The 26632-nt window shown below is 45.7% G+C and overlaps 1 protein-coding gene across 2 annotated transcripts; it reads left to right on the top strand.

Annotated features, from left to right (window-relative positions):
- Positions 1 to 166: 166 nt before the first annotated feature.
- On the top strand, positions 167 to 25082 carry LOC139568806 (lipopolysaccharide-induced tumor necrosis factor-alpha factor homolog). Of its 2 annotated transcripts, XM_071390903.1 has the most exons (6): positions 168 to 289; positions 15909 to 16076; positions 16796 to 16870; positions 16955 to 16994; positions 17424 to 17574; positions 23671 to 25082. In XM_071390903.1, the coding sequence occupies exons 2-6, from the start codon at positions 15930 to 15932 to the stop codon at positions 23774 to 23776; spliced, it is 519 nt and encodes a 172-aa protein (XP_071247004.1). In that variant the 5' UTR covers positions 168 to 289; positions 15909 to 15929; the 3' UTR covers positions 23777 to 25082. The 2 variants fall into 2 exon arrangements, with proteins under 2 accessions (XP_071247005.1, XP_071247004.1); XM_071390904.1 differs by lacking the exon at positions 16955 to 16994 and having other exon boundaries at positions 167 to 289.
- Positions 25083 to 26632: the final 1550 nt, after the last annotated feature.

Raw genomic sequence — 26632 nt, 5'->3', positions numbered from 1 at the left:
ACTAGTTATTTTCCATCAGGCTTGTGTTCACTATTCAGCCACTTAAGATAACGTTGTTACCTCATCTGCCTCACACCTTCCTCACTCCTCCCCTCTGTGTGTGCTCTCGTTCTCGCTCTCTTTCCTACCTGGTTCACTTTCTCACGGTCTCTCGAGGGAGTAGCAGCTCTGATCTTTAGCTCCACACAGTCCACAGTACCTCGTCTCCTCCAGGACTCCAGTCCACAGTACCTCGTCTCCTCCAGGGCTCCAGTCCACAGTACCTCGTCTCCTCCAGGACTCCAAAAAGGTAAGGGGCAGTGTTGGGGTTTTCAGAGTGGTTCTTTGCAGAATATAATAAAATATGAAAGAGTTGTGTGTAGGACTAGGAATATCTGTGTTTGTTTTGTGTGTGTTGCTACGTGAGAAGGAAAAGACTTAGAAGAGGGGTGTTTTTAAAATTGGTTTAGAGAGAACAGCACCAGTCACCCAACCTTCTTCTAACTCTGTCTTGGTGCATAATGATAGATGTGTACACACAGACAGCTCTGTTAGCTGTGTACACACAGACAGCGCTGTTAGATGTGTACACACAGACAGAGCTGTTAGATGTGTACACACAGACAGCACTGTTAGATGTGTACACACAGATAGCGCTGTTAGATGTGTACACACAGACAGAGCTGTTAGATGTGTACACACAGACAGAGCTGTTAGATATGTACACACAGACAGCGCTGTTAGATGTGTACACACAAACAGAGCTGTTAGATGTGTACACACAGACAGCGCTGTTAGATGTGTACACACAGACAGAGCTGTTAGATATGTACACACAGACAGCGCTGTTAGATGTGTACACACAGACAACGCTGTTAGATGTGTACACACAGACAGAGCTGTTAGATGTGTACACACAGACAGAGCTGTTAGATGTGTACACACAGACAGTGCTGTTAGATGTGTACACACAGACAGAGCTGTTAGATGTGTACACACAGACAGCACTGTTAGATGTGTACACACAGATAGCGCTGTTAGATGTGTACACACAGACAGAGCTGTTAGATGTGTACACACAGACAGAGCTGTTAGATATGTACACACAGACAGCGCTGTTAGATGTGTACACACAGACAGAGCTGTTAGATGTGTACACACAGACAGCGCTGTTAGATGTGTACACACAGACAGAGCTTTTAGATATGTACACACAGACAGCGCTGTTAGATGTGTACACACAGACAACGCTGTTAGATGTGTACACACAGACAGAGCTGTTAGATGTGTACACACAGACAGAGCTGTTAGATGTGTACACACAGACAGAGCTGTTAGATGTGTACACACAGACAGCACTGTTAGATGTGTACACACAGATAGCGCTGTTAGATGTGTACACACAGACAGAGCTGTTAGATGTGTACACACAGACAGAGCTGTTAGATATGTACACACAGACAGCGCTGTTAGATGTGTACACACAGACAGAGCTGTTAGATGTGTACACACAGACAGCGCTGTTAGATGTGTACACACAGACAACGCTGTTAGATGTGTACACACAGACAGAGCTGTTAGATGTGTACACACAGACAACACTGTTAGATGTGTACACACAGACAGCGCTGTTAGATGTGTACACACAGACAGCGCTGTTAGATGTGTACACACAGACAGAGCTGTTAGATGTGTACACACAGACAGCGCTGTTAGATGTGTACACACAGACAGCGCTGTTAGATGTGTACACACAGACAGAGCTGTTAGATGTGTACACACAGACAACACTGTTAGATGTGTACACACAGACAGCGCTGTTAGATGTGTACACACAGACAGCGCTGTTAGATGTGTACACACAGACAGAGCTGTTAGATGTGTACACACAGACAGCGCTGTTAGATGTGTACACACAGACAGCGCTGTTAGATGTGTACACACAGACAGCGCTGTTAGATGTGTACACACAGACAGCGCTGTTAGATGTGTACACACAGACAGCTCTGCTAGATGTGTACACACAGACAGAGGCAAACTGTACTTCACACATCAGTGAATTTGATAGCTAACCAAACCATGATATCATTTATGGGGAAATGTCCAGCTGTTTTGTGAGATGTTGGATTAAGGAAATGAAAATAAAGCCTTGCGTAAATGATTAACTGACTAGGATGTGTGAGTTTGGGTTTCTGCCCGTGGTAAATGGGTATAGTAAAGGTCAAGGTTGAGGTCAATTCGAATTGAAGTCAGTTAGTTCAGGAAGTAATCTGAAAAAATTGGAAAAAGGAAATCTATATTTTTATTTTTATTTATTTATTTTATTTAACCTTTATTTAACCAGGTAGGCAAATTGAGAACACGTTCTCATTTACAATTGCGACCTGGCCAAGATAAAGCAAAGCAGTTCGACACATACAACAACACATAGTTACACATGGAGTAAAACAAACATATAGTCAATAATACAGTGAAAAAAAATAAATAATAATAAGTCTATATACAATGTGAGCAAGTGAGGTGAGATAAGGGAGGTGAAGGCAAACAAATATATGTATAAATAAATAAAAATATAAAAGGCCATGGAGGCGAAGTGAGTACAACACAGCAAGTAAAATAAAAACTAAAAAAAAAAACAATGGAATGGTTGGTTTGCAGTGGAAGAAAGTGCAAAGTAGAGACAGAAATAATGGGGTGCAAAGGAGCAAAATAAATTAATAAATAAATACAGTAGGTAAAGAGGTAGTTGTTTGGGCTAAATTGTAGATGGGTTATGTACAGGTGCAGTAATCTATGAGCTGCTCTGACAGCTGGTGCTTAAAGCTAGTGAGGGAGATAGGTGTTTCCAGTTTCAGAGATTTTTGTAGTTCGTTCCAGTCATTGGCAGCAGAGAACTGGAAGGAGAGGCGTCCAAAGGAAGAATTGGTTTTGGGGGTGACTAGAGAGATATACCTGCTGGAGCGCGTGCTACAGGTAGGTGCTGCTATGGTGACCAGCGAGCTGAGATAAGGGGGGACTTTACCTAGCAGGGTCTTGTAGATGACCTGGAACCAGTGGGTTTGGCGACGAGTATGAAGCGAGGGCCAGCCAACGAGAGTGTACAGGTCGCAGTGGTGGGTAGTATATGGGGCTTTGGTGACAAAACGGATGGCACTGTGATAGACTGCATCCAATTTATTGAGTAGGGTTTTGGAGGCTATTTTGTAAATGACATCACCGAAGTCGAGGATTGGTAGGATGGTCAGTTTTACAAGGGTATGTTTGGCAGCATGAGTAAAGGATGCTTTGTTGCGGAATAGGAAGCCAATTCTAGATTTGACTTTGGATTGGAGATGTTTGATGTGAGTCTGGAAGGAGAGTTTACAGTCTAACCAGACACCTAGGTATTTGTAGGTGTTCACATATTCTAAGTCAGAGCCGTCCAAAGTAGTGATGTTGGACAGGCGGGCAGGAGCAGGCAGTGATCGGTTGAAGAGCATGCATTTGGTTTTACTTGTATTTAAGAGCAGTTGGAGGCCACGGAAGGAGAGTTGTATGGCATTGAAGCTCGCCTGGAGGGTTGTTAACACAGTGTCAAAAGAAGGGCCAGAAGTATACAGAATAGTGTCGTCTGCGTAGAGGTGGATCAGAGAATCACCAGCAGCAAGAGCGACATCATTGATGTAAACAGAGAAGAGAGTCGGTCCAAGAATTGAACCCTGTGGCACCCCCATAGAGACTGCCAGAGGCCCGGACAACAGACCCTCCGATTTGACACACTGAACTCGATCAGAGAAGTAGTTGGTGAACCAGGCGAGGCAATCATTAGAGAAACCAAGGCTGTCGAGTCTGCCAATGAGGATGTGGTGATTGACAGAGTCAAAGGCCTTGGCCAGGTCAATGAATACGGCTGCACAGTATTGTTTCCTATCGATGGCGGTTACGATATCGTTTATGACCTTGAGCGTGGCTGAGGTGCACCCATGACCAGCTCTGAAACCAGATTGCATTGCGGAGAAGGTGTGGTGGGATTCGAAATGGTCGGTAATCTGTTTGTTGACTTGGCTTTCGAAGACCTTAGAAAGGCAGGGTAGGATAGATATAGGTCTGTAGCAGTTAGGGTCAAGGGTGTCCCCCCCTTTGAAGAGGGGGATAACCGCAGCTGCTTTCCAATCTTTGGGGATCTCAGACGACACGAAAGAGAGGTTGAAGAGGCTAGTAATAGGGGTGGCAACAATTTCAGCAGATAGTTTTAGAAAGAAAGGGTCCAGATTATCTAGCCCGGCTGATTTGTAAGGGTCCAGATTTTGCAGCTCATTTAGAACATCAGCTGACTGTATTTGGGAGAAAGAGAAATGGGGAAGGCTTGGGCGAGTAGCAGAGGGGAGGGCAGTGCTGTTGTCCGGGGTAGGGGTAGCCAGGTGGAAAGCATGGCCAGCCGTAGAAAAATGCTTATTGAAATTCTCAATTATAGTGGATTTGTCGGTGGTGACAGTGTTTCCTATCTTCAGAGCGGTTGGAAGCTGGGAGGAGGTGTTCTTATTCTCCATGGACTTTACGGTGTCCCAGAACTTTTTTGAATTTGTGTTGCAGGAAGCAAATTTCTGCTTGAAAAAGCTAGCCTTGGCTGTTCTAACTGCCTGTGTATATTGGTTTCTGGCTTCCCTGAAAAGTTGCATATCACGGGGGCTGTTCGATGCTAATGCAGAACGCCATAGGATGTTTTTCTGTTGGTTAAGGGCAGTCAGGTCAGGAGAGAACCAAGGGCTATATCTGTTCCTGGTTCTAAATTTCTTGAATGGGGCATGCTTATTCAAGATGGTGAGGAAGGCATTTTTAAAAAATGACCAGGCATCCTCTACTGACGGGATGAGATCAATATCCTTCCAGGATACCCCGGCCAGGTCGATTAGAAAGGCCTGCTCGCTGAAGTGTTTCAGGGAGCGTTTGACAGTGATGAGTGGAGGTCGTTTGACCGCTGACCCATTACGGATGCAGGCAATGAGGCAGTGATCGCTGAGATCTTGGTTGAAAACAGCAGAGGTGTATTTGGAGGGCAAGTTTGTTAGGATGATATCTATGAGGGTACCCGTGTTTACGGAATTGGGGTGGTACCTGGTAGGTTCATTTATAATTTGTGTGAGATTGAGGGCATCAAGCTTAGATTGTAGGGTGGCTGGGGTGTTGAGCATGTTCAAATTTAGGTCGCCTAGCAGCACGAGCTCTGAAGATAGATGGGGGGCAATCAGTTCACATATAGTGTCCAGAGCACAGCTGGGGGCAGAGGGTGGTCTATAGCAGGCGGCAACGGTGAGAGACTTGTTTTTAGAGAGGTGGATTTTTAAAAGTAGAAGTTCAAATTGTTTGGGAACAGACCTGGATAGTATAACAGAACTCTGCAGGCAGTCTTTGCAGTAGATTGCAACACCGCCCCCTTTGGCCGTTCTATCTTGTCTGAAAATCTTGTAATTGGGGATGAAATGTCTGAATTTTTGGTGGTCTTTCTAAGCCAGGATTCAGACACGGCTAAAACATCCGGGTTGGCAGAGTGTGCTAAAGCAGTGAACAAAACAAACTTAGGGAGGAGGCTTCTAATGTTAACATGCATGAAGCCAAGGCTATTACGGTTACAGAAGTCATCAAAAGAGAGCGCCTGGGGAATAGGAGTGGAGCCAGGTACTGCAGGGCCTGGATTCACCTCTACATCACCAGAGGAACAGAGGAGGAGTAGGATAAGGGTACGGCTAAAAGCTATGAGAATTGGTCGCCTAGAGCTACTAGAGCAGAGAGTAAAAGGAGGTTTCTGGGGGCGATAAAATAGTTTAAAGGAATAATGTACAGACAAAGGTATGGTAGGATGTGAATACAGTGGAGGTAAACCTAGGTATTGAGTGATGATGAGAGAGATATTGTCTCTAGAAACATCATTGAAACCAGGTGATGTCATCGCATATGTGGGTGGTGGAACTGAGAGGTTGGATATGGTATAGAGAGCAGGGCTAGAATCTCTACAGTGAAATAAGCCAATAAACACTAACCAGAACAGCAATGGACAAGGCATATTTACATTAAGGAGAGGCATGCTAATCGAGTGATCAATAAGGGTCCAGTGAGTAGAGGTTGGTTGGGGTCGTGGCGATCCAGACAGCTGGCCGGGTATATGGCTATCGGTAGCAGCATAGGATGGAGGTCTGTTTGTAGATACCTCGTGCGTTTCCGTCGGTAGGTTAGTGGGGTTCCGTGTAGTGGGGTTCCGTGTGGTAGAGGGGATCAATCCAAATTGGCAAAATAGATATAGTGACCCAAGGAAAAAATAAAATAAATAAATAATAATAATAATAATAGTTGTCCAATATACTTGTTCAAATAGCAGCCGATAAGACAGCTAACGATTAGCGGGCCTCAGATGAGCGTTCAGGTAACGTCGGGACGGAGGTGCCAGTTGGATAAATCCCTCGGGCAGATAACGTCGGCAGTCAGTCGCGGCAGTCAGTCGTGAAGGCCCGGTGGGGTTCCGTATCTGCAGCAGCAACAAAAGAAACGGGTCCGGATGGTGATGGAACTCCTCAGCTGGCTAGCTCCAGAATGATTAGAGTTTGCTCCGGGGTCGACGTAAGCCAATAGTCACACGGTTTGCAGCTAGCTAGCTGCGAAATCAAGGTACAAGTGTCCAGAGCCTGCGGCTGGAATCCGGGGAAACTGAGAGAAAAAGAGTCCCGGAATGCTCCGGTCCGAGTCGCGTTGCACAAAAGTGCCGGTAGATTATCGAGCTAAAGGAATAGCTGATGACCACTAAACGTGGGCAGCTGAAACACCAACGCTAGCCAGCAAACCGGCTAATTTCGGGGCAGCTACAGATTAGCTTCTGGCTAGCTATCGGAGTAGCTTCTGGTTAGCTTTCAGGCTAGCTTCTGAATTAGCCCCTGGCTAGCTTCCACGATGGATTTTCAGATTGAGGTAAATAATACTTTTTGTAATTGGTGAAGCGGGTTGCAGGAAAGCTTTTGCAGGAAAGCTTTTGTAGTTGAGTTCTTGGATAATAAAATAGATAAAAGATATGCGAAGAAAGGTGTAAATATATATATATACAGGACACGAACAATACGGAACAGAAAAAGACGTCTGAACTGCTAAGCCACCTTGGACGAGAGGTGAATGAATATTCAATGACTTCTCAATAAATGGAAGAGAAGCCATTTATTTTAAAAGATGTTAAATGTTTTACATTTAAAAATAAAATCACTTCCTGAATTGTGTGTCTTTAATTCTAATTAACCCTGGTAAATATTGACAACCAGATTATAATATCCTCTGGGAAATGGCTAGAAGTGATGGTGAACTGGTGTGTGTGTTATGTGTTTAGTAGATATGGTGAATTGGCGTGTGTGGCAACAGTAGGTCCAATTGCATAATTCTCTGCATTGTTGGAAAGGGCCTATAAGTGAGCATTTCACTGTTCTTTATGAAGCATGTGACAAATACAATTTGATTTGATTTCCATAATGAACTTTCCCAACTTCACAGTACAACCCCCCAACTCACACTTATTTGAATAATATTATCTTGTCAATCACATTAGCAAGAAACACCTCATCTAAGAATTTTAACTTCCCTTGATGGCCCACCCAACTTTAACTGTCTTGATCAGTCTCTCTCTCTCTCTTTACTCTCTCTCACACACACCATACAGCGAGCGGGCAGTCTGTATCAGGCTCCATTGTGTAGTGTGCTTGGCAGCTGATTGTTGTTCTGTTTGGCATCCCTAATGGCCCCATGTTACCTTTTGTAGAGGACTACTGTTGACCAGGGCCCATAGGGTAGAGGACTACTGTTGACCAGGACCCATAGGGTAGAGGACTACTGTTGACCAGGACCCATAGGGTAGAGGACTACTGTTGACCAGGACCCATAGGGTAGAGTACTACTGTTGACCAGGACCCATAGGGTGGAGTACTACTGTTGACCAGGACCCATAGGGTAGAGTACTACTGTTGACCAGGGCCCATAGGGTAGAGTACTACTGTTGACCAGGGCCCATAAGGTAGTGCACTACTGTTGACCAGGACCCATAGGGTAGAGGACTACTGTTGACCAGGGCCCATAGGGTAGAGTACTACTGTTGACCAGGGCCCATAGGGTAGTGTACTACTGTTGACCAGGGCCCATAGGGTAGTGCACTACTGTTGACCAGGGCCCATAGGGTAGAGTACTACTGTTGACCAGGACCCATAGGGTAGTGTACTACTGTTGACCAGGGCCCATAGGGTAGAGTACTACTGTTGACCAGGGCCCATAGGGTAGAGTACTACTGTTGACCATGGCCCATAGGGTAGAACACTACTGTTGACCAGGGCTCATAGGGTAGTGTACTACTGTTGACCAGGGCCCATAGGGTGGGATACTACTGTTGACCAGGGCCCATAGGGTAGAGTACTACTGTTGACCAGGACCCATAGGGTAGTGTACTACTGTTGACCAGGACCCATAGGGTAGTGTACTACTGTTGACCAGGGCCCATAGGGTAGAGTACTACTGTTGACCAGGGCCCATAGGGTAGAGTACTACTGTTGACCATGGCCCATAGGGTAGAACACTACTGTTGACCAGGGCTCATAGGGTAGTGTACTACTGTTGACCAGGGCCCATAGGGTAGAGTACTACTGTTGACCAGGGCCCATAGGGTAGAGTACTACTGTTGACCATGGCCCATAGGGTAGAACACTACTGTTGACCAGGGCTCATAGGGTAGAGTACTACTGTTGACCAGGGCCCATAGGGTAGAGTACTACTGTTGACCAGGGCCCATAGGGTAGTGTTACAGATACAAGTATTCTGTGTGTATCCTGTGTGTATTTCTTTTCTCTCCTTCTCCCCTACTCACAGGTGACAATCATCATTCCCCAATCAGTCATCAATCAGTCGCTAATCGGAAGACACCTGCTCCTTTTCCCTTACCCAATCACAACCGCTCAATCTCTCTGTAAATGCCATATGTTTGTAGAAATCTTGTGTGGTTTAGGATACATGTCACTTTGTCCCCACCTGTGAGTATTGTTTTTGGTTATGGTGTTTGAGTGTTTGTTTGATGGTGGGAAAGGGGGTAACCAGACAGGTCGCCCATGGGCATACACTACCCGTAGGTAAACTGTTAAATACACTAGTTAGAACTGGGCGGACCACTCCATGTATTTTTGGTTAGTTAGTTAGTTGTTGTTGAAATAGGCTAGTCTAGTTTAGGGGTGTTTTTGGATTATTATTCTTTCTTTCCTTGGGTCCAGCTCAGCCCCTTTTCCTGCCCCCCTTTACCGTGTGTTTAGAAATAAACCCTGAGTGTTTGACGGTAATTAAGTTGTCTGTGTTATTTCGTTCTCACCGTTACTTTGTCACTGTTACACTTTGCATGAGTTATGTTACGGGTCTCGTTACCATCCCCCCCTAGACTGTCGGGCCAAAGAGATTCGTAACAGGTAGTGTACTACTGTTGACCAAGGCCCATAGGGTGGGATACTACTGTTGACCAGGGCCCATAGGGTAGTGTACTGCGGTGTGCTTTAGGACCATGCGGACGCCTCCGAGCGGTCAGGTAGGTTGTTTGGAGTGTTTATCCGAGTGGATAAAAATAATACAACTATGTCCCCCCACTTCTAAAACCAAAGTTGCGCCCCTGGTTTTAACAGTGATCAAGTAGACTACTATTTGATCATAATGTAGACCTACCAGAGGGGTCTACCATCAAAAACAATGGAGAAAATGCATCCCATAACATTTTAACATGGAAATAGCTGTTCTATCATTCAGCCAACAGTAGCAGCCAATGTGTGGTGTTCAATGTAAACCTACATTCTATGAGATTTTTGAAAAAAACATTCAGGGCTTAACATGAACCTGTTTATCCACTTGTCCTTCAGACAAGGAGGTGACTGAAAATGTTGTTGAGTCGTTTGATGCAAGAAACCATTTTATTCCCATACCATTATTACAGAGAATCAGACAAATACAACAAAATACAACACTGCCCCTTTAACACAAAAACGCTCTTTAACTGACTCCCTTTTCAAAGATGTCTAGAAATGCACACGTGTTGTGTCTTGTAGGAAGCAACCACTCCCCCATTGCTGACTCAAACGTATCTATAACTGGGCTAATAACTCACTAACTAGCAGAGGATATGATCTCAAAACAGCTCATCTACTCACGACCGCAGATTCTGTAAAGACAGTCACGTTCAACGTGAATGGCACATATATGGCAGTGGTTTATTTGCATATAGGCCTACTGCAGCTCTGATTGGTTATGGCGCACCGGTCTGTTTAGATTAGAGCAGGGGTGTCAAACATACGGCCCGCGGGCCGGAACCGGCCCCCAAGGAGGTTCGATCAGGCCCGCAGGATAATTTGAAAGTGGAAAAAATGCATAAAAGACATGGAATTAATATTTTTAATTCGCTGCAATTCATGGATTATCCGCTAAGGGGCGCACTCTTTCCATCAGAGTAGAAGACAAGCTGCATCACTGAGACAGACTGAAAACAGCAGACGGTATCAATGCGCCATCTGCTGCTTGTTACGACGTTGTTAATACCTTGGTCTCTACCTCTCCGCTACACCCTCATTAGCCAAAATGTCGTTATCCAAACGGAGAAAAGTAGATAAGGAGTGTAGAATTTTCAAAGAAAAATGGACCACGTCCTATTTATTTACAGAGATGCACGGAAAACCTTCGTGCTTGGTGTGTTTGCAACAAGTTTCGGTATTGAAGGAATATAATATTCGACGCCACTACGAGACTCATCACAGCGAAAAATATGACGGCTTGCAAGGACAACTGAGAAGAGATAAGATTAACGAATTGCTGGCGGGTCTGAGGAAACAGCAGTCAACTTTCATCCAGAGCCGAGAAGTCAGTGAAGCAGCGGTAAAAGCCAGCTACCTAATTGCTAGCGAAATAGCATTAGCATCGAAGCCGTATTCCGACGGTGACTTTGTTAAACGATGCATGATGAAGGCGGCTGAACTTGTATGTGCCGAGAAGCGACAAGCTTTTGCCAATATTAGCCTGACGAGGAATACTATAGCAGAGAGGATTTCGGAACTATCGGCAGATTTAGACAGTCAATTGAAACAGAGAGTCAAGTCATTTATTGCATTTTCCGTGGCAATTGACGAGAGCACTGACATCACAGACGTGGCCCAACTGGCCATATTTATTCGAGGAGTTGATGAGACATTGACTGTTACTGAAGAGTTTCTTGAGTTGGTGCCAATGATGGACACCACAACAGCCGTGGACATTTTCGGCTCTGTCGTTGCTGCATTGGACAGAGTTGGAGTGGACTGGTCCCGCGCTGTCAGCCTGGCTACAGACGGCGCGCCATCCATGGTCGGAAAGAAAGCAGGTGTCGCGACAAAGTTCAAAGACAAAGTACAAGCCCTTAATGGAGGAGATCGTTTCTGGACATTTCACTGTATTTTGCACCAGGAGGCATTGTGTTGCAAGTCGCTGAAAATGGACCACGTCATGGAGGTGGTTGTTCGCACTGTAAATTTCATCCGGTCCAGAGGTCTGAACCATCGTCAGTTTGACAAACTTCTCAGCGACAGCAACATTACCCACAGCCTGCCATACCACACTGAAGTGAGATGGTTAAGCCGAGGCGCTGTGCTGAGGCATTTCTTTGATCTACGAGAGGAAATCGGACAGTTCATGGAGAAAAAAGGAAAACCGGTGTTGGAATTACAATCTCAGGAATGGCTACGGGACCTTGCATTCTTGGTTGATATTACTGAACACTTGAACAATCTGAACAAAATGTTGCAAGGCCGCAAAAAAGTTGTCACACAGTTTTCTGACAACATACATGCATTTAAGTTGAAGCTGACTTTGTGGGAGATGCAACTGGCAAATGGCAACCCTGCTCATTTCCCCTGTCTGAGAGATGTGTGTGTGACCAGACCTGATGCGGACATGAAACGGTACAAAGACAAAATTGCAGGACTACTGCGGGAGTTTGAGAAACGTTTTCAGGTATTTGGTGAACTTGAGACAGAATTTTCAGTTTTTCGCTCACCTTTCACAGTTAAAGCTTCTGGTCTGCCGGTCGAAATTCAGCTAGAGATAATTGATTTGCAGTGTGATGCAGATTTGAAGGGCAAATTTGCCTCTGTAGGTCTGGACAGATTTTATCAGTATCTACTACCAGGGTACCCCAAATTAACAGCCCTGGCTGCTAAAATTTTGTGCATGTTTGGGACAACCTACCTTTGTGAACAAATTTTCTCAGTGATGAATATCAATAAAACAAAAATGCGTTCAAGGCTCACAAACAAGCACTTAAATGACATTCTGAAAGTGACAGCTAGTCAGGACATGACACCTGGTGTTGATGCACTTGTACAGGCCAAAAGATGCCAAGTTTCAGGAACAAATACAAGTCCAGACTAGACTAACACCTTTAAAATGCTGCCTTAGATACTGTTTGCATTGAAAGAATACAGCTCTGTGAAGATGAATCCTTACTGTGGTGATTTAAAAAAATGTGCACTTTAATGTTAGTCAGCAGCTTCAAAACAAAAGTTGTGTGATGGAATTCTACTGTTCATACAACTCCATAAATTTTCAGTATGTATTGTATGTGTATGTATGTTTCATGTATGAAGTTTACAGATTTACAGGACAGGCGAACACTTTCTTCATTACACATTTAAAATCACTCTCCTTAGTTTGTAAGGTGTACGCAGGGATTACATTTAGATTTTATATGCGTATGTGTAAGTGGTTTAAAAATTCCTTTCTTTAAAAGTCTCATTTAATCTTAAAGTGCATTACTATATTTTTCAGTACCAATTAAAGTTTTGTGCCTTTGTACAATCAGTGGGATCAGTTGCAATGCATATTTGTGAATGATAAAAGTAAATTGCACATTTGTCTAAGGAAATATGAGGTGTTTCATGAAATGTTTTGTAAAAGGATAGTTCATTAAATTTCAATATTTTCCTAATGTTCTTGTGCTTCTTTACACCAAAACAAAGGAAAGACATGATATTTTGGTTATTTATAGCAGAGTATGGTATAATTTTAATGGTCCGGCCCACTTGACATCTCCCTAGGCCGTATGTGGCCCACGATGCGAAATGAGTTTGACACCCCTGGATTAGAGTATGTGTCAATGCAATAGAATCCTAGTCTGACGTGTTCTGTCTACAACAAAGTCCGATGAATCGATGGTTTTGTTTCGGTATGTTGCATTGAAAGTAGCTAATATTGCGTTGATTAGATCCCAATTCCCACAGTAGAGGGAAACGTTGATAGTGTTAACAAACAGGGGAAACTAGAAAGTCGAGAGGTTCAATCTCGTGCTACTCTGCGCGGGCTGATTTTTCTTCTGCGCAGCAGCAGCTCCCCGCAACACACACACACACATACTAAACAACTCAACCTCACTTCCTCATGAAGATAAGATAAGCCAACAGATAAGCCTCCGTTACAGCTTCATAACAACACCATCGTCAACTACATGATGCTGTATAACATTTACTCATAGGCTTATGTCCCAAGTTGTAGAAACATTTCAAGGATGATCGATGGAAACAGGATGCACCTGAGCTCAATTTAGAGTAAATTTCATAGCAAAGGGTCTGAATACTTATGTAAATAAGGTATTTCTGTTTTTTTGAAAATTGCAATCATTTTTAAGAACCTGTTTTTGCTTTGTCATTATGGGGTATTGTGATGTCATTATGTTGTATTGTGTGTAGATTTTGGAGGATTTTTACAAATTTAATCAATTTTAAAATAAGGCTGTAATTGCTAAATAAATGTAGAAAAAGTCAAGAGGTCTGAATACTTTCTGAATGCACTGTATGTATAGCGCAGTAGTATAATCTATGCATTTCCTTATAATACTTTGTTTTTAACGACTGACCTGGTTACTGTAAGTAAAGGTTATTGATGAGCCTGAGGTTAGAATGAATCATGAAGTTAGAATTTGTATTTATTTATTGAACCTAAATTGAACCAGGAAGTCCCATTGGGATCAGAAGACCTGTTTCCTAATGGAGAGCACGTAGATCAATTATGTTTAGATCATGTGATGTATTATAGCTGATTACAAATGACATACTGCACTGTGTATTATAGCTGATTCCAGATGACATACTGCACTGTGTATTATAGCTGATTCCACATGACATACTGCACTGTGTATTATAGCTGATTCCACATGACATACTGCACTGTGTATTATAGCTGATTACAGATGACATACTGCACTGTGTATTATAGCTGATTACAGATGACATACTGCACTGTGTATTATAGCTGATTCCACATGACATACTGCACTGTGTATTATAGCTGATTCCACATGACATACTGCACTGTGTATTATAGCTGATTCCACATGACATACTGCACTGTGTATTATAGCTGATTACAGATGACATACTGCACTGTGTATTATAGCTGATTACAGATGACATACTGCACTGTGTATTATAGCTGATTCCACATGACATACTGCACTGTGTATTATAGCTGATTCCACATGACATACTGCACTGTGTATTATAGCTGATTCCACATGACATACTGCACTGTGTATTATAGCTGATTCCACATGACATACTGTACTGTGTATTATAGCTGATTCCACATGACATACTGCACTGTGTATTATAGCTGATTCCACATTACATACTGTACTGTGTATATAGCTGATTCCAGATGACATACTGCACTGTGTTTGCCTATGACTGACTAGTGTCTAAAAACTATCTGAGAGGTCCATAATATGGCTTGGAACCTTTTACTGCAGTGTGTGATTTTTGGTAGTCTTTAACAAATCTACTTTGAAACCAAAGTATACACCTCACACACATGGTTATGGGCTTAAAAAAAGAGACCTGTACCTTGTCAAGTATAGAGTTGAAATGTATTCAGTTTTGAGTTTGCATCCCAATATTACACTTTATATACATCACAGAAGACTGAAATATAACAAAACAGTTTGACATAGAAACACTGGATTTTCGTCATGAATAACATTCCACCCATCAGGTCACAGAGGGCACTTCTGGACATTGACTGCAGGAAAGGGCCATGAGGTCACTTCTGGACATTGACTGCAGGAAAGGGCCATGAGGTCACAGAGGGCACTTCTGGACATTGACTGCAGGAAAGGGCCATGATGTCACAGAGGGCACTTCTGGACATTGACTGCAGGAAAGGGCCATGAGGTCACAGAGGGCGCTTCTGGACATTGACTGCAGGAAAGGGCCATGAGGTCACAGAGGGCACTTCTGGACATTGACTGCAGGAAAGGGCCATGATGTCACAGAGGGCACTTCTGGACATTGACTGCAGGAAAGGGCTGCCTCTGTATTTTGTATTGTCAATTGATGTGTCAGTGTAGATTGACACTTAAACGTTTTCTAACTGACTCTAACTGTTGATCATTCACCAGTAACATAGACCAGGGTTAGAGTTATTCTGATAGATTTAGTGGGTGTGTGGCATTCATTAGTGGTGGTGTTGTTTTTGGCTTGTACTACTCAGATTCTACAGGCCAAGTCTTTGTCCAATGAAATGTCACCAAACCTGCCCGGTTGAATACAGGGGTGTGTATCATTGTTATAAGCAACAGCTTGAACAAGAAGTGTGTGTGTGTGTGTGTGTGTGTGTGTGTGTGTGTGTGTGTGTGTGTGTGTGTGTGTGTGTGTGTGTGTGTGTGTGTGTGTGTGTGTGTGTGTGTGTGTGTGTGTGTGTGTGTGTGTGTGTGTGTGTGTGTGTGTGTGTGTGTGTGAAAGAAGTTAGGTGAGAGAGATAAGGGGGAGAGAAGGTGGGGGCAGAAACATATGTTTTCTCAATGTGATATTTTCATAAGGTGCTCACTGTGTTTGTGCTCACTGTCTTCCACTCTCTCTCTCTCTCTCTCTCTCTCCCCCCCCCCCCAGACAGTATGGAGAAGAGCCAGTATGGACCCCCGCTGGACGCGTCTGCTCCCCCCTACCCCTACCCCGGCTACCAGGGAAGTGGCGGGGGAACAGCCTACCCCCCTCAGCCTGGCTACCAGGGAAGTGGCGGGGGAACAGCCTACCCCCCTCAGCCTGGCTTCCAGGGAGGTAAGAGATCAGATCTACACTGATACTCTTAGGGACAGTTTAAGCTTATACTCTTAGAAAATAAGGCGCTATCTAGAACCTTCCTGGAACATGAAAGGGTTCTTCTTGGAACCTAAAAGGGTTCTTCCTGGAACCGAAAAGGGTTCTTCTTGGAACCTAAAAGGGTTCTTCCTGGAACCGAAAAGGGTGCTCCTATGGGGACAGCCGATGTGTGTGTCACGATAGCCATAGATGTCATGAACATCATTGTTAAGGGCTGGCCAACCACTCTGTATCCCTGGGTTTGTTCCCATAATGCTGGCCAACCACTCTGTATCCCTGGGTTTATGGTCCCATAATGCTGGCCAACCACTCTGTATCTCTGGGTTTGTGTTCCCATAATGCTGGCCAACCACTCTGTATCTCTGGGTTTGTGTTCCCATAACGCTGGCCAACCACTCTGTATATCTGGGTTTGTGGTCCCATAATGCTGGCCAACCATTCTGTATCTCTGGGTTTGTGGTTCCATAATGCTGGCCAACCATTCTGTATCCCTGGGTTTGTGTTCCCATAGTGCTGGCCAACCACTCTGTATCTCTGGGTTTGGGTTCCCATAACGCTGGCCAACGACTCTGTGTCCCTGGGTTTGTGTTCCCATAATGCTGGACAACCACTCTGTATCCCTGGGTTTGCGGTAAATGACAGTGTATTGATGTATTTATTCATCCCTTGTTTATCAGGTCCCCAACCCGGCATGTACCCACCACCTCCCCAATACGACATGGGCATGGCACAACCTACAAATGCCCCCAGCGGTGAGTCACACACACACACTGAAAAAAACTCCAAACTGTCTGACCAAAACTACCTAAATCGGTTCCTTTTTTTATTATTCACAGTACCCCGTGACAAACGAGAACCAAGTTGTACAAACACGAGGTATTTGCTGGACGTCCTGGCCTTAGCAACACCCAGCCTTAGCAACCCCTCGAATCCTCTACCTCTTTAGGGGTTTGAAATATAGAACTAACAACAAGCGACACAATTTTTTGGGGGCCTAAGTTGTTCTATCCTGTTCTATCTAGCTCTGTCTGGTTCTGTCCAGTTCTATCCCATTCTATTGAGTTCTATCCAGTTCTGACCAGTATTTCCCTCTCCCTGCAGTAACCCGGGTGGTGGTGATTCTTTCTAGTCCTGTCCAGTTCTATCTGGTTCTATCTGGTTCTGACCAGTATTTCCCTCTCCCTACAGTAACCTGGGTGGTGGTGATTCTTTCTAGTTCTGTCCAGTTCTATCCAATTCTATGAAGTTATATCCAGTTTTATCCAGTTCTATCTGGTTCTAACCAGTATTCTCCTCCCTCTGCAGTAACCCAGGTGGTGGTGATGCAGCAGCCGCTGCCTAGAGACGTGTCCGGCCAGATGACGTGTCCACACTGTCAGGTCCAGGTTCTGACAGAGACCACACACACCACTGCACTACTCACCTGGGTCATCTGTGGAGCCCTCTGCTGCTTCATGTGAGTTATGCACACACATGCACGCACGCACACACACACACACACACACACACATATATACACTGCTAAAAAAAATAAAGGGAACACTTAAACAACACAATGTAACTCCAAGTCAATCACACTTCTGTGAAATCAAACTGTCCACTTAGGAAGCAACACTGATTGACAATAAATTTCACATGCTGTTGTGCAAATGGAATAGACAACAGGTGGAAATTATAGGCAATTAGCAAGACACCCCCAATAAAGGAGTGGTTCTGCAGGTGGTGACCACCGACCACTTCTCAGTTCCTATGCTTCCTGGCTGATGTTTTGGTCACTTTTGAATGCTGGCGGTGCTTTCACTCTAGTGGTAGCATGAGACGGAGTCTACAACCCACACAAGTGGCTCAGGTAGTGCAGCTCATCCAGGATGGCACATCAATGCGAGCTGTGGCAAGAAGGTTTGCTGTGTCTGTCAGCGTAGTGTCCAGAGCATGGAGGCGCTACCAGGAGACAGGCCAGTACATCAGGAGACGTGGAGGAGGCCGTAGGAGGGCAACAACCCAGCAGCAGGACCGCTACCTCCGCCTTTGTGCAAGGAGGAGCACTGCCAGAGCCCTGCAAAATGACCTCCAGCAGGCCACAAATGTGCATGTGTCTGCTCAAACGGTCAGAAACAGACTCCATGAGGGTGGTATGAGGGTCCGACGTCCACAGGTGGGGGTTGTGCTTACAGCCCAACACCGTGCAGGACGTTTGGCATTTGCCAGAGAACACCAAGATTGGCAAATTCGCCACTGGCGCCCTGTGCGCTTCACAGATGAAAGCAGGTTCACACTGAGCACGTGACAGACGTGACAGTCTGGAGACGCCGTGGAGAACGTTCTGCTGCCTGCAACATCCTCCAGCATGACCGGTTTGGCGGTGGGTCAGTCATGGTGTGGGGTGGCATTTCTTTGGGGGGCCGCACAGCCCTCCATGGGCTCGCCAGAGGTAGCCTGACTGCCATTAGGTACCGAGATAAGATCCTCAGACCCCTTGTGAGACCATATGCTGGTGCGGTTGGCCCTGGGTTCCTCCTAATGCAAGACAATGCTAGACCTCATGTGGCTGGAGTGTGTCAGCAGTTCCTGCAAGAGGAAGGCATTGATGCTATGGACTGGCACGCCCGTTCCCCAGACCTGAATCCAATTGAGCACATCTGGGACATCATGTCTCGCTCCATCCACCAACGCCACGTTGCACCACAGACTGTCCAGGAGTTGGCGGATGCTTTAGTCCAAGTCTGGGAGGAGATCCCTCAGGAGACCATCCGCCACCTCATCAGGAGCATGCCCAGGCGTTGTAGGGAGGTCATACAGGCACGTGGAGGCCACACACACTACTGAGCCTCATTTTGACTTGTTTTAAGGACATTACATCAAAGTTGGATCAGCCTGTAGTGTGGTTTTCCACTTTAATTTTGAGTGTGACTCCAAATCCAGACCTCCATGGGTTGATAAATTTGATTTCCATTGATCATTTTTGTATGATTTTGTTGTCAGCACATTCAACTATGTAAAGAAAAGTATTTAATAAGAATATTTCATTCATTCAGATCTAGGATGTGTTATTTTAGTGTTCCCTTTATTTTTTTGAGCAGTGTATATATATGCCTGTACGTAGGGGTGGCAGGTAACCTAGTGGTTAGAGCTTTGGACTAGTAACCGAAAGGTTGCTAGATCGAATCCCCGAGCTGACAAGGTAAGAATCTGTCGTTCTGCCCCTGAACAGGGCAGTTAACTCACTGTTCCTAGGCCGTCATTGTAAATAAGATTTTTTTTCTTAACTGACTTGCCTAGTTAAATCAAATCAGATGTTAATGGTCACATACACATGGTTAGCAGATGTTAATGCGAGTGTAGTGAAATGCTTGTGCTTCTAGTTCCGACAGTGCAGTAATATCTAACAAGTCATCTAACAATTCCACAACAACTCCCTTATACACACAAGTGTAAAGGAATGATTAAGAATATGTACATATAAATATATGGATGAGCGATGGCCGAACGGCATAGGCAGTAGATGGTATAGAGTACAGTATATACATATGAGATGAGTAATGTAGGGTATGTAAACATTATATAAAGTGGCATTGTTTAAGTGACTAGTGATACATTTATTACATCCAATTATTAATTATTAAAGTGGCTAGAGATTGAGTCTGTATGTTGGCAGCAGCCACTCAATGTTAGCGATGGCTGTTCAACAGTCTGATGGCCTTGAGATAGAAGCTGTTTTTCAGTCTCTCGGTCCCAGCTTTGATAAACCTGTACTGACCTCGCCTTCTGGATGATAGCGGGGTGAACAGGCAGTGGTTGTTGTCCTTGATTATCTTTTTGGCCTTCCTGTGACATCGGGTGGTGTAGGTGTCCTGGAGGGCAGGTAGTTTGCCCCCGGTGATGCGTTGTGCAGACCTCACTACCCTCAGGAGAGCCTTACGGTTGTGGGCGGAGCAGTTGCCGTACCAGGCGGTGATACAGCCCGACAGGATGCTCTCGATTGTGCATCTGTAAAAGTTTGTGAGTGTTTCTGGTGACAAGCCAAATTTCTTCAGCCTCCTGAGGTTGAAGAGGCGCTGTTGCTCCTTCTTCACCACGCTGTCTGTGTGGGTGGACCATTTCAGTTTGTCCGTGATGTGTACGCCGAGGAACTTTCCACCTTCTCCACTACTGTCCCGTCGATGTGGATAGGGGGGTGCTCCCTCTGCTGTTTCCTGAAGTCCACAATCATCTCCTTTGTTTTGTTGACGTTGAGTGTGAGGTTATTTTCCTGACACCACACTCTGAGGGCCCTCACCTCCCTGTAGGCCGTCTCGTCGTTGTTGGTAATCAAGCCTAACGCTGTACTGTCGTCTGCAAACTTGATGATTGAGTTGGAGGCGTGCATGGCCACGCAGTCATGGGTGAACAGGGAGTACAGGAGAGGACTGAGAACACACCCTTGTGGGGCCCCAGTGTTGAGGATCAGCGGGGTGGAGATGTTACCTACCCTCACCACCTGGGGGCATACCGTCAGAAAGTCCAGGACCCAGTAGCACAGGGTCTCGAGCTTAATGACGAGTTTGGAGGGTACTATCATGTTAAATGCTGAGCTGTGATCAATGAACAGCATTCTTACATAGGTATCCCTCTTGTCCAGATGGGTTAGGGTAGTGTGCAGTGTGATTGCGATTGCGTCGTCTGTGGACCTATTGGGGCAGTAAGCAAATTGGAGTGGGTCTAGGGTGTCAGGTAGGGTGGAGGTGATATGATCCTTGACTAGTCTCTCAAAGCACTTCATGATGACGGAAGTGAGTGGCACGAAGCCTCCAGTGGTGATCCATGGCACGAAGCCTCCAGTGAGGAGTCATGGCACGAAGCCTCCAACGAAGGCCTCCAGTCCGGAGCCTCCAGCGACGGCCTCCAGTCCGGAGCCACCAGCGACGTTCTCCAGTCCGGAGCCTCCAGCGACGGCCTCCAGTCCGGAGCCTCCAGCGACGGTCTCCAGTCCGGAGTCTCCAGCGACGGTCTCCAGTCCGGAGCCTCCAGCGACGGCCTCCAGTCCGGAGCCTCCAGCGACGTTCTCCAGTCCGGAGCCTCCAGCGACGGTCTCCAGTCCGGAGCCTCCAGCGACGGTCTCCAGTCCGGAGCCTCCAGCGACGGTCTCCAGTCCGGAGCCCCCAGCGACGGTCTCCAGTCTGGGGCCTGCAACGAGGGTGCCCAGTCAAGAGCCCGCAACGAGTGTGCCCAGTCCGGGGCCCGCAACGAGTGTGCCCAGTCCGGGGCCCGCAACGAGGGTGCTCCGTCCGGGGTCGGCGACGAGGGTCCCCGCACCAGAGGTGCCACCAAAGTGGGGTGAGCCAGTGGTGGAGTGGGGTCTGCGTCTAAGGTCAGGGCGTGACAGTAGACCCCCCAAAGGTGCGGCCGGAGTCCGCACCTTTGGGGGGGGGGGGTACAGTCACGGCCTGACCTTAGAGATCCTTTTTATGTCTCTATTTTGGTTTGGTCAGGGTGTGAGTTGGGGTGGGTATTCTATGTTCTATTATTTGTATTTCTATGTTTTTGGGTGGGTAGGGTTCTCAATCAGGGACAGCTGTCTATCGTTGTCTCTGATTGAGGACCATACTTAGGTAGCCCTTTTTCCCACCTGAAGTTGACTTTGTTTATGGCACATAGACTTTAGCTTCACGGTTTGTTTTGTAGTGTTTATTGTTTTGTCGGCGTCATTTTTCAAATAAAAGAACATGTACGCTCACCACGCTGCACCTTGGTCCAGTTCTTTCAACGACCGTGACAGTAGCAATGATCTAGTGTTGCCAGCCCGGGTCGCGCATTCGATATGCTGATAAAATTTAGGGAGCCTTGTTTTTAGATTAGCCATGTTAAAATCCCCAGCTACAATAAATGCAGCCTCAGGATATGTGGTTTCCAATTTACATAGAGTCCAATGAAGTTCTTTCAGGGCCGTCGAGGTGTCTGCTTGGGGGGAATATACACGGCTGTGATTATAATCTAAGACAATTCTCTTGGTTGATAATGCGGTCGGCATTTGATCGTAAGAAATTCTAGGTCAGGTGAACAAAAGGACTTGAGTTCCTGTATGTTGTTATGATTACACCACAACTCGTTAATCATAAGGCTACACCCCCGCCCCTCTTCTTCCCAGAGAGATGTTTATTTCTGTCGGCGCGATGTGTGAAGAAACCAGGTGGCTGTACCGACTCTGATAACGTATCCCGAGTGAGCCATGTTTCTGTGAAACAAAGAACGTTACAGTCTCTGATGTCTCTCTGGAAGGGAACCCTTGCTCGAATTTCATCTACCTTGTTGTCAAGAGACTGGACATTGGCGTGTAATATACTTGGGAGCGGTGAGCAGTGTGCCCGTCTGAAACTTCTGCGGCACCGTTGTTTTGGGTCGCCTACTGGGATCCGATCCAGGAATACACACACACAGGTTACAGGAATACACACACACAGGTTACAGGAATACACACACACACACAGGTTACAGGAATACACACACACACAGGTTACAGGAATACACACACACACAGGTTACAGGAATACACACACACAGGTTACAGGAATACACACACACAGGTTACAGGAATACACACACACAGGTTACAGGAATACACACACACAGGTTACAAGAATACACACACACAGGTTACAGGAATACACACACACAGGTTACAGGAATACACACACAGGTTATATGAACACACACACAGGTTACAGGAATACACACACAGGTTACAGGAATACACACACACACACAGGTTACAGGAATACACACACACAGGTTACAGGAATACACACACACAGGTTACAGGAATACACACACAGGTTACAGGAATACACACAAACAGGTTACAGGAATACACACACACAGGTTACATGAACACACACACAGGTTGCAGGAATACACACACACAGGTTACAGGAATACACACACAGGTTACAGGAATACACACAAACAGGTTACAGGAATACACACACACAGGTTACATGAACACACACACAGGTTACAGGAATACGCACACAGGTTACAGGAATACACACACACAGGTTACATGAATACACACACACAGGTTACATGAACACACACACAGGTTACAGGAATACACACACAGGTTACAGGAATACACACACACAGGTTACATGAACACACACACAGGTTACAGGAATACACACACACAGGTTACAGGAATACACACACAGGTTACAGGAATACACACACACAGGTTACATGAACACACACACAGGTTACAGGAATACACACACAAAGGTTACAGGAATACTCACACACGTTACAGGAATACACACACACAGATTACATGAACACACACACAGGTTACAGGAATACACACACAGGTTACATGAACACACACACACAGGTTACAGGAATACACACACACAGGTTACAGGAACACACACACACAGGTTACAGGAATACACACACACAGGTTACGTGAACACACACAGGTTACAGGAATACACACACACAGGTTACAGGAATATACACACACAGGTTACAGGAATACACACACACTGAATCTTCATCTCTCTCTGTCTCTGTCCTTCTCTAGGTGCTGGCCATGCTGTTTGATTCCGTTCTGTGTTGACTCCTGTAAGGACGTAGAACACCGCTGCCCCAACTGCAAGAGAGTGATCCACATCCACAAACGCATGTGAACAGACCAAGATGAGACATCTGCCACAAAGTGATCCACCTGCCAGAAAGTGATCATCTACTGTATATATGAACAGCCACAGCCCACTGACAGTTCAGTGCGTAATCCACATCAGAAATACAATAGTCTACTGTCTCTCTGAAATGACTGCAGCAGTAAAGCTTCCTCTACTGTCTCTGAAATGACTACAGCAGGGCAGCTTCCTCTACTGTCTCTGAAATGACTACAGCAGGGCAGCTTCCTCTACTGTCTCTCTGAAATGACTACAGCAGGGAAGCTTCCTCTACTGTCTCTCTGAAATGACTACAGCAGGGCAGCTTCCTCTACTGTCTCTCTGAAATGACCACAGCAGGGCAGCTTCCTCTACTGTCTCTCTGAAATGACTACAGGAGGGAAGCTTCCTCTACTGTCTCTCTGAAATGACCACAGCAGGGCAGCTTCCTCTACTGTCTCTCTGAAATGACTACAGCAGGGAAGCTTCCTCTACTGTCTCTCTGAAATGACTACAGCAGGGCAGCTTCCTCTACTGTCTCTCTGAAATGACCACAGCAGGGAAGCTTCCTCTACTGTCTCTCTGAAATGACTACAGCAGGGCAGCTTCCTCTACTGTCTCTCTGAAATGACCACAGCAGGGCAGCTTCCTCTACTGTCTCTCTGAAATGACTACAGCAGGGAAGCTTCCTCTACTGTCTCTCTGAAATGACTACAGCAGGGCAGCTTCCTCTACTGTCTCTCTGAAATGACTACAGCAGGGCAGCTTCCTCTACTGTCTCTCTGAAATGACCACAGCAGGGCAGCTTCCTCTACTGTCTCTCTGAAATGACTACAGCAGGGAAGCTTCCTCTACTGTCTCTCTGAAATGACCACAGCAGGGAAGCTTCCTCTACTGTCTCTCTGAAATGACTACAGCAGGGCAGCTTCCTCTACTGTCTCTCTGAAATGACCACAGCAGGGAAGCTTCCTCTACTGTCTCTCTGAAATGACTACAGCAGGGCAGCTTCCTCTAGTGTCTCTCTGAAATGACTACAGCAGGGCAGCTTCCTCTCTGTCAATGGGAATGTGTGACAGGATATTCTTCACCATATGTGCCGGCTGCAAAGTAAAAATGTACTATATCGTAAAAATTCATGAAACCAAAAATTTGTTTTTTGGTCTTAATTTAAGGTGAGGCATTAGGGTTAGCAGTGTGGTTATATTGGATGACTTTGTGGCTGTGCTACTGATTGTAATGACGTGTTTTAATTAAATGGATTTAAACAGAACGTATTGTTCTGTCCAGTGAAAAACAGTAAAGTTTGTTGATTGGTTGTTTGTTTTTTTGATTGATGAATTAACAAGGATTTTAATAATCTCAATAATAACTGAGACTTTTGAGATGATAATGGTTATTGTATTATTTCAGAAACACACACACACACACACACAAACACACACACACACACACACACACACACACACACACCACACACACAAACACTCACACACCACACTCACACACACACACACACACTCACACACACACACTCACACACCACACACCACAAACACACACCTCACACCACACTCACACACCCACACACCACACACCCACACTCACACACACACACACCACACTCACACACACACACCACACACACACACCACACTCACACACACCACACTCACACACCACACACACACCACACTCACACACCACACACAGACACCACACTCACACACACCACACTCACACACACACACCACACTCACACACACCACACTCACACACACACACACCACACACCACACTCACACACCACACTCACACACTCACACACACACACCACACTCACACACACCACACTCACACACCACACTCACACACACACACCACACTCACACACACACCACACTCACACACACACACCACACTCACACACACACACCACACTCACACACACACACCACACTCACACACCACACGCACGCACGCACGCACACACACACCACCCCCTCTTCACTAATCTGTCTGCACTTTAACCCTTTAGTCACTAAAGCTTAGTGAGTCAGAGGTCTCTGGTCTGAGGTCCCTGGTATACTGGGCACTTTAACCCTTTAGTCACTAAAGCTTAGTGAGTCAGAGGTCTCTGGTCTGAGGTCCTGTTCCCTGGCATACTGGGCACTTTAACCCTTTAGTCACTAAAGCTTAGTGAGTCAGAGGTCTCTGGTCTGAGGTCCCTGGTATACTGGGCACTTTAACCCTTTAGTCACTAAAGCTTAGTGAGTCAGAGGTCTCTGGTCTGAGGTCCCTGTTACCTGTTCCCTGGCATACTGGGCACTTTAACCCTTTAGTCACTACAGATTAGTGAGTCCGAGGTCTCTGGTCTGCGGTCCCTGTTCCCTGGCATACTGGGCACTTTAACCCTTTAGTCACTAAAGCTTAGTGAGTCAGAGGTCTCTGGTCTGAGGTCCTGTTCCCTGGCATACTGGGCGTTGTCTCACAGTCGAATCAATATAGATGTTCAGATAACACCGCAGGTGCAGCGAAATGCTTGTGTTTCTAGCTCCAACAGTGCAGTAATACCTAATGCTTGTGTTTCTAGCTCCAACAGTGCAGTAATACCTAATGCTTGTGTTTCTAGCTCCAACAGTGCAGTAATACCTAATGCTTGTGTTTCTAGCTCCAACAGTGCAGTAATACCTAATGCTTGTGTTTCTAGCTCCAACAGTGCAGTAATACCTAATGCTTGTGTTTCTAGCTCCAACAGTGCAGTAATACCTAGTGCTTGTGTTTCTAGCTCCAACAGTGCAGTAATACCTAATGCTTGTGTTTCTAGCTCCAACAGTGCAGTAATACCTAATGCTTGTGTTTCTAGCT

The sequence above is a fragment of the Salvelinus alpinus genome, chromosome 2, assembly GCF_045679555.1.
Source record: "Salvelinus alpinus chromosome 2, SLU_Salpinus.1, whole genome shotgun sequence".
NCBI classification, from domain to species: Eukaryota; Metazoa; Chordata; class Actinopteri; order Salmoniformes; family Salmonidae; genus Salvelinus; species Salvelinus alpinus.
Note: the sequence above shows the minus strand (reverse complement) of the source record. Positions and strands in the feature narration are given on the sequence as shown.

Bases quoted from the DNA above. Each gene is read 5' to 3' on its own strand.
- LOC139568806 (XM_071390903.1), top strand. From the start codon at position 15,930: ATGGACCCCCGCTGGACGCGTCTGCTCCCCCCTACCCCTACCCCGGCT. The intron at 16,077-16,795 runs GTAAGAGATCAG...CTTGTTTATCAG, and splicing joins TCAGCCTGGCTTCCAGGGAG to GTCCCCAACCCGGCATGTAC. The intron at 16,871-16,954 runs GTGAGTCACACA...TATTATTCACAG, and splicing joins ACCTACAAATGCCCCCAGCG to TACCCCGTGACAAACGAGAA.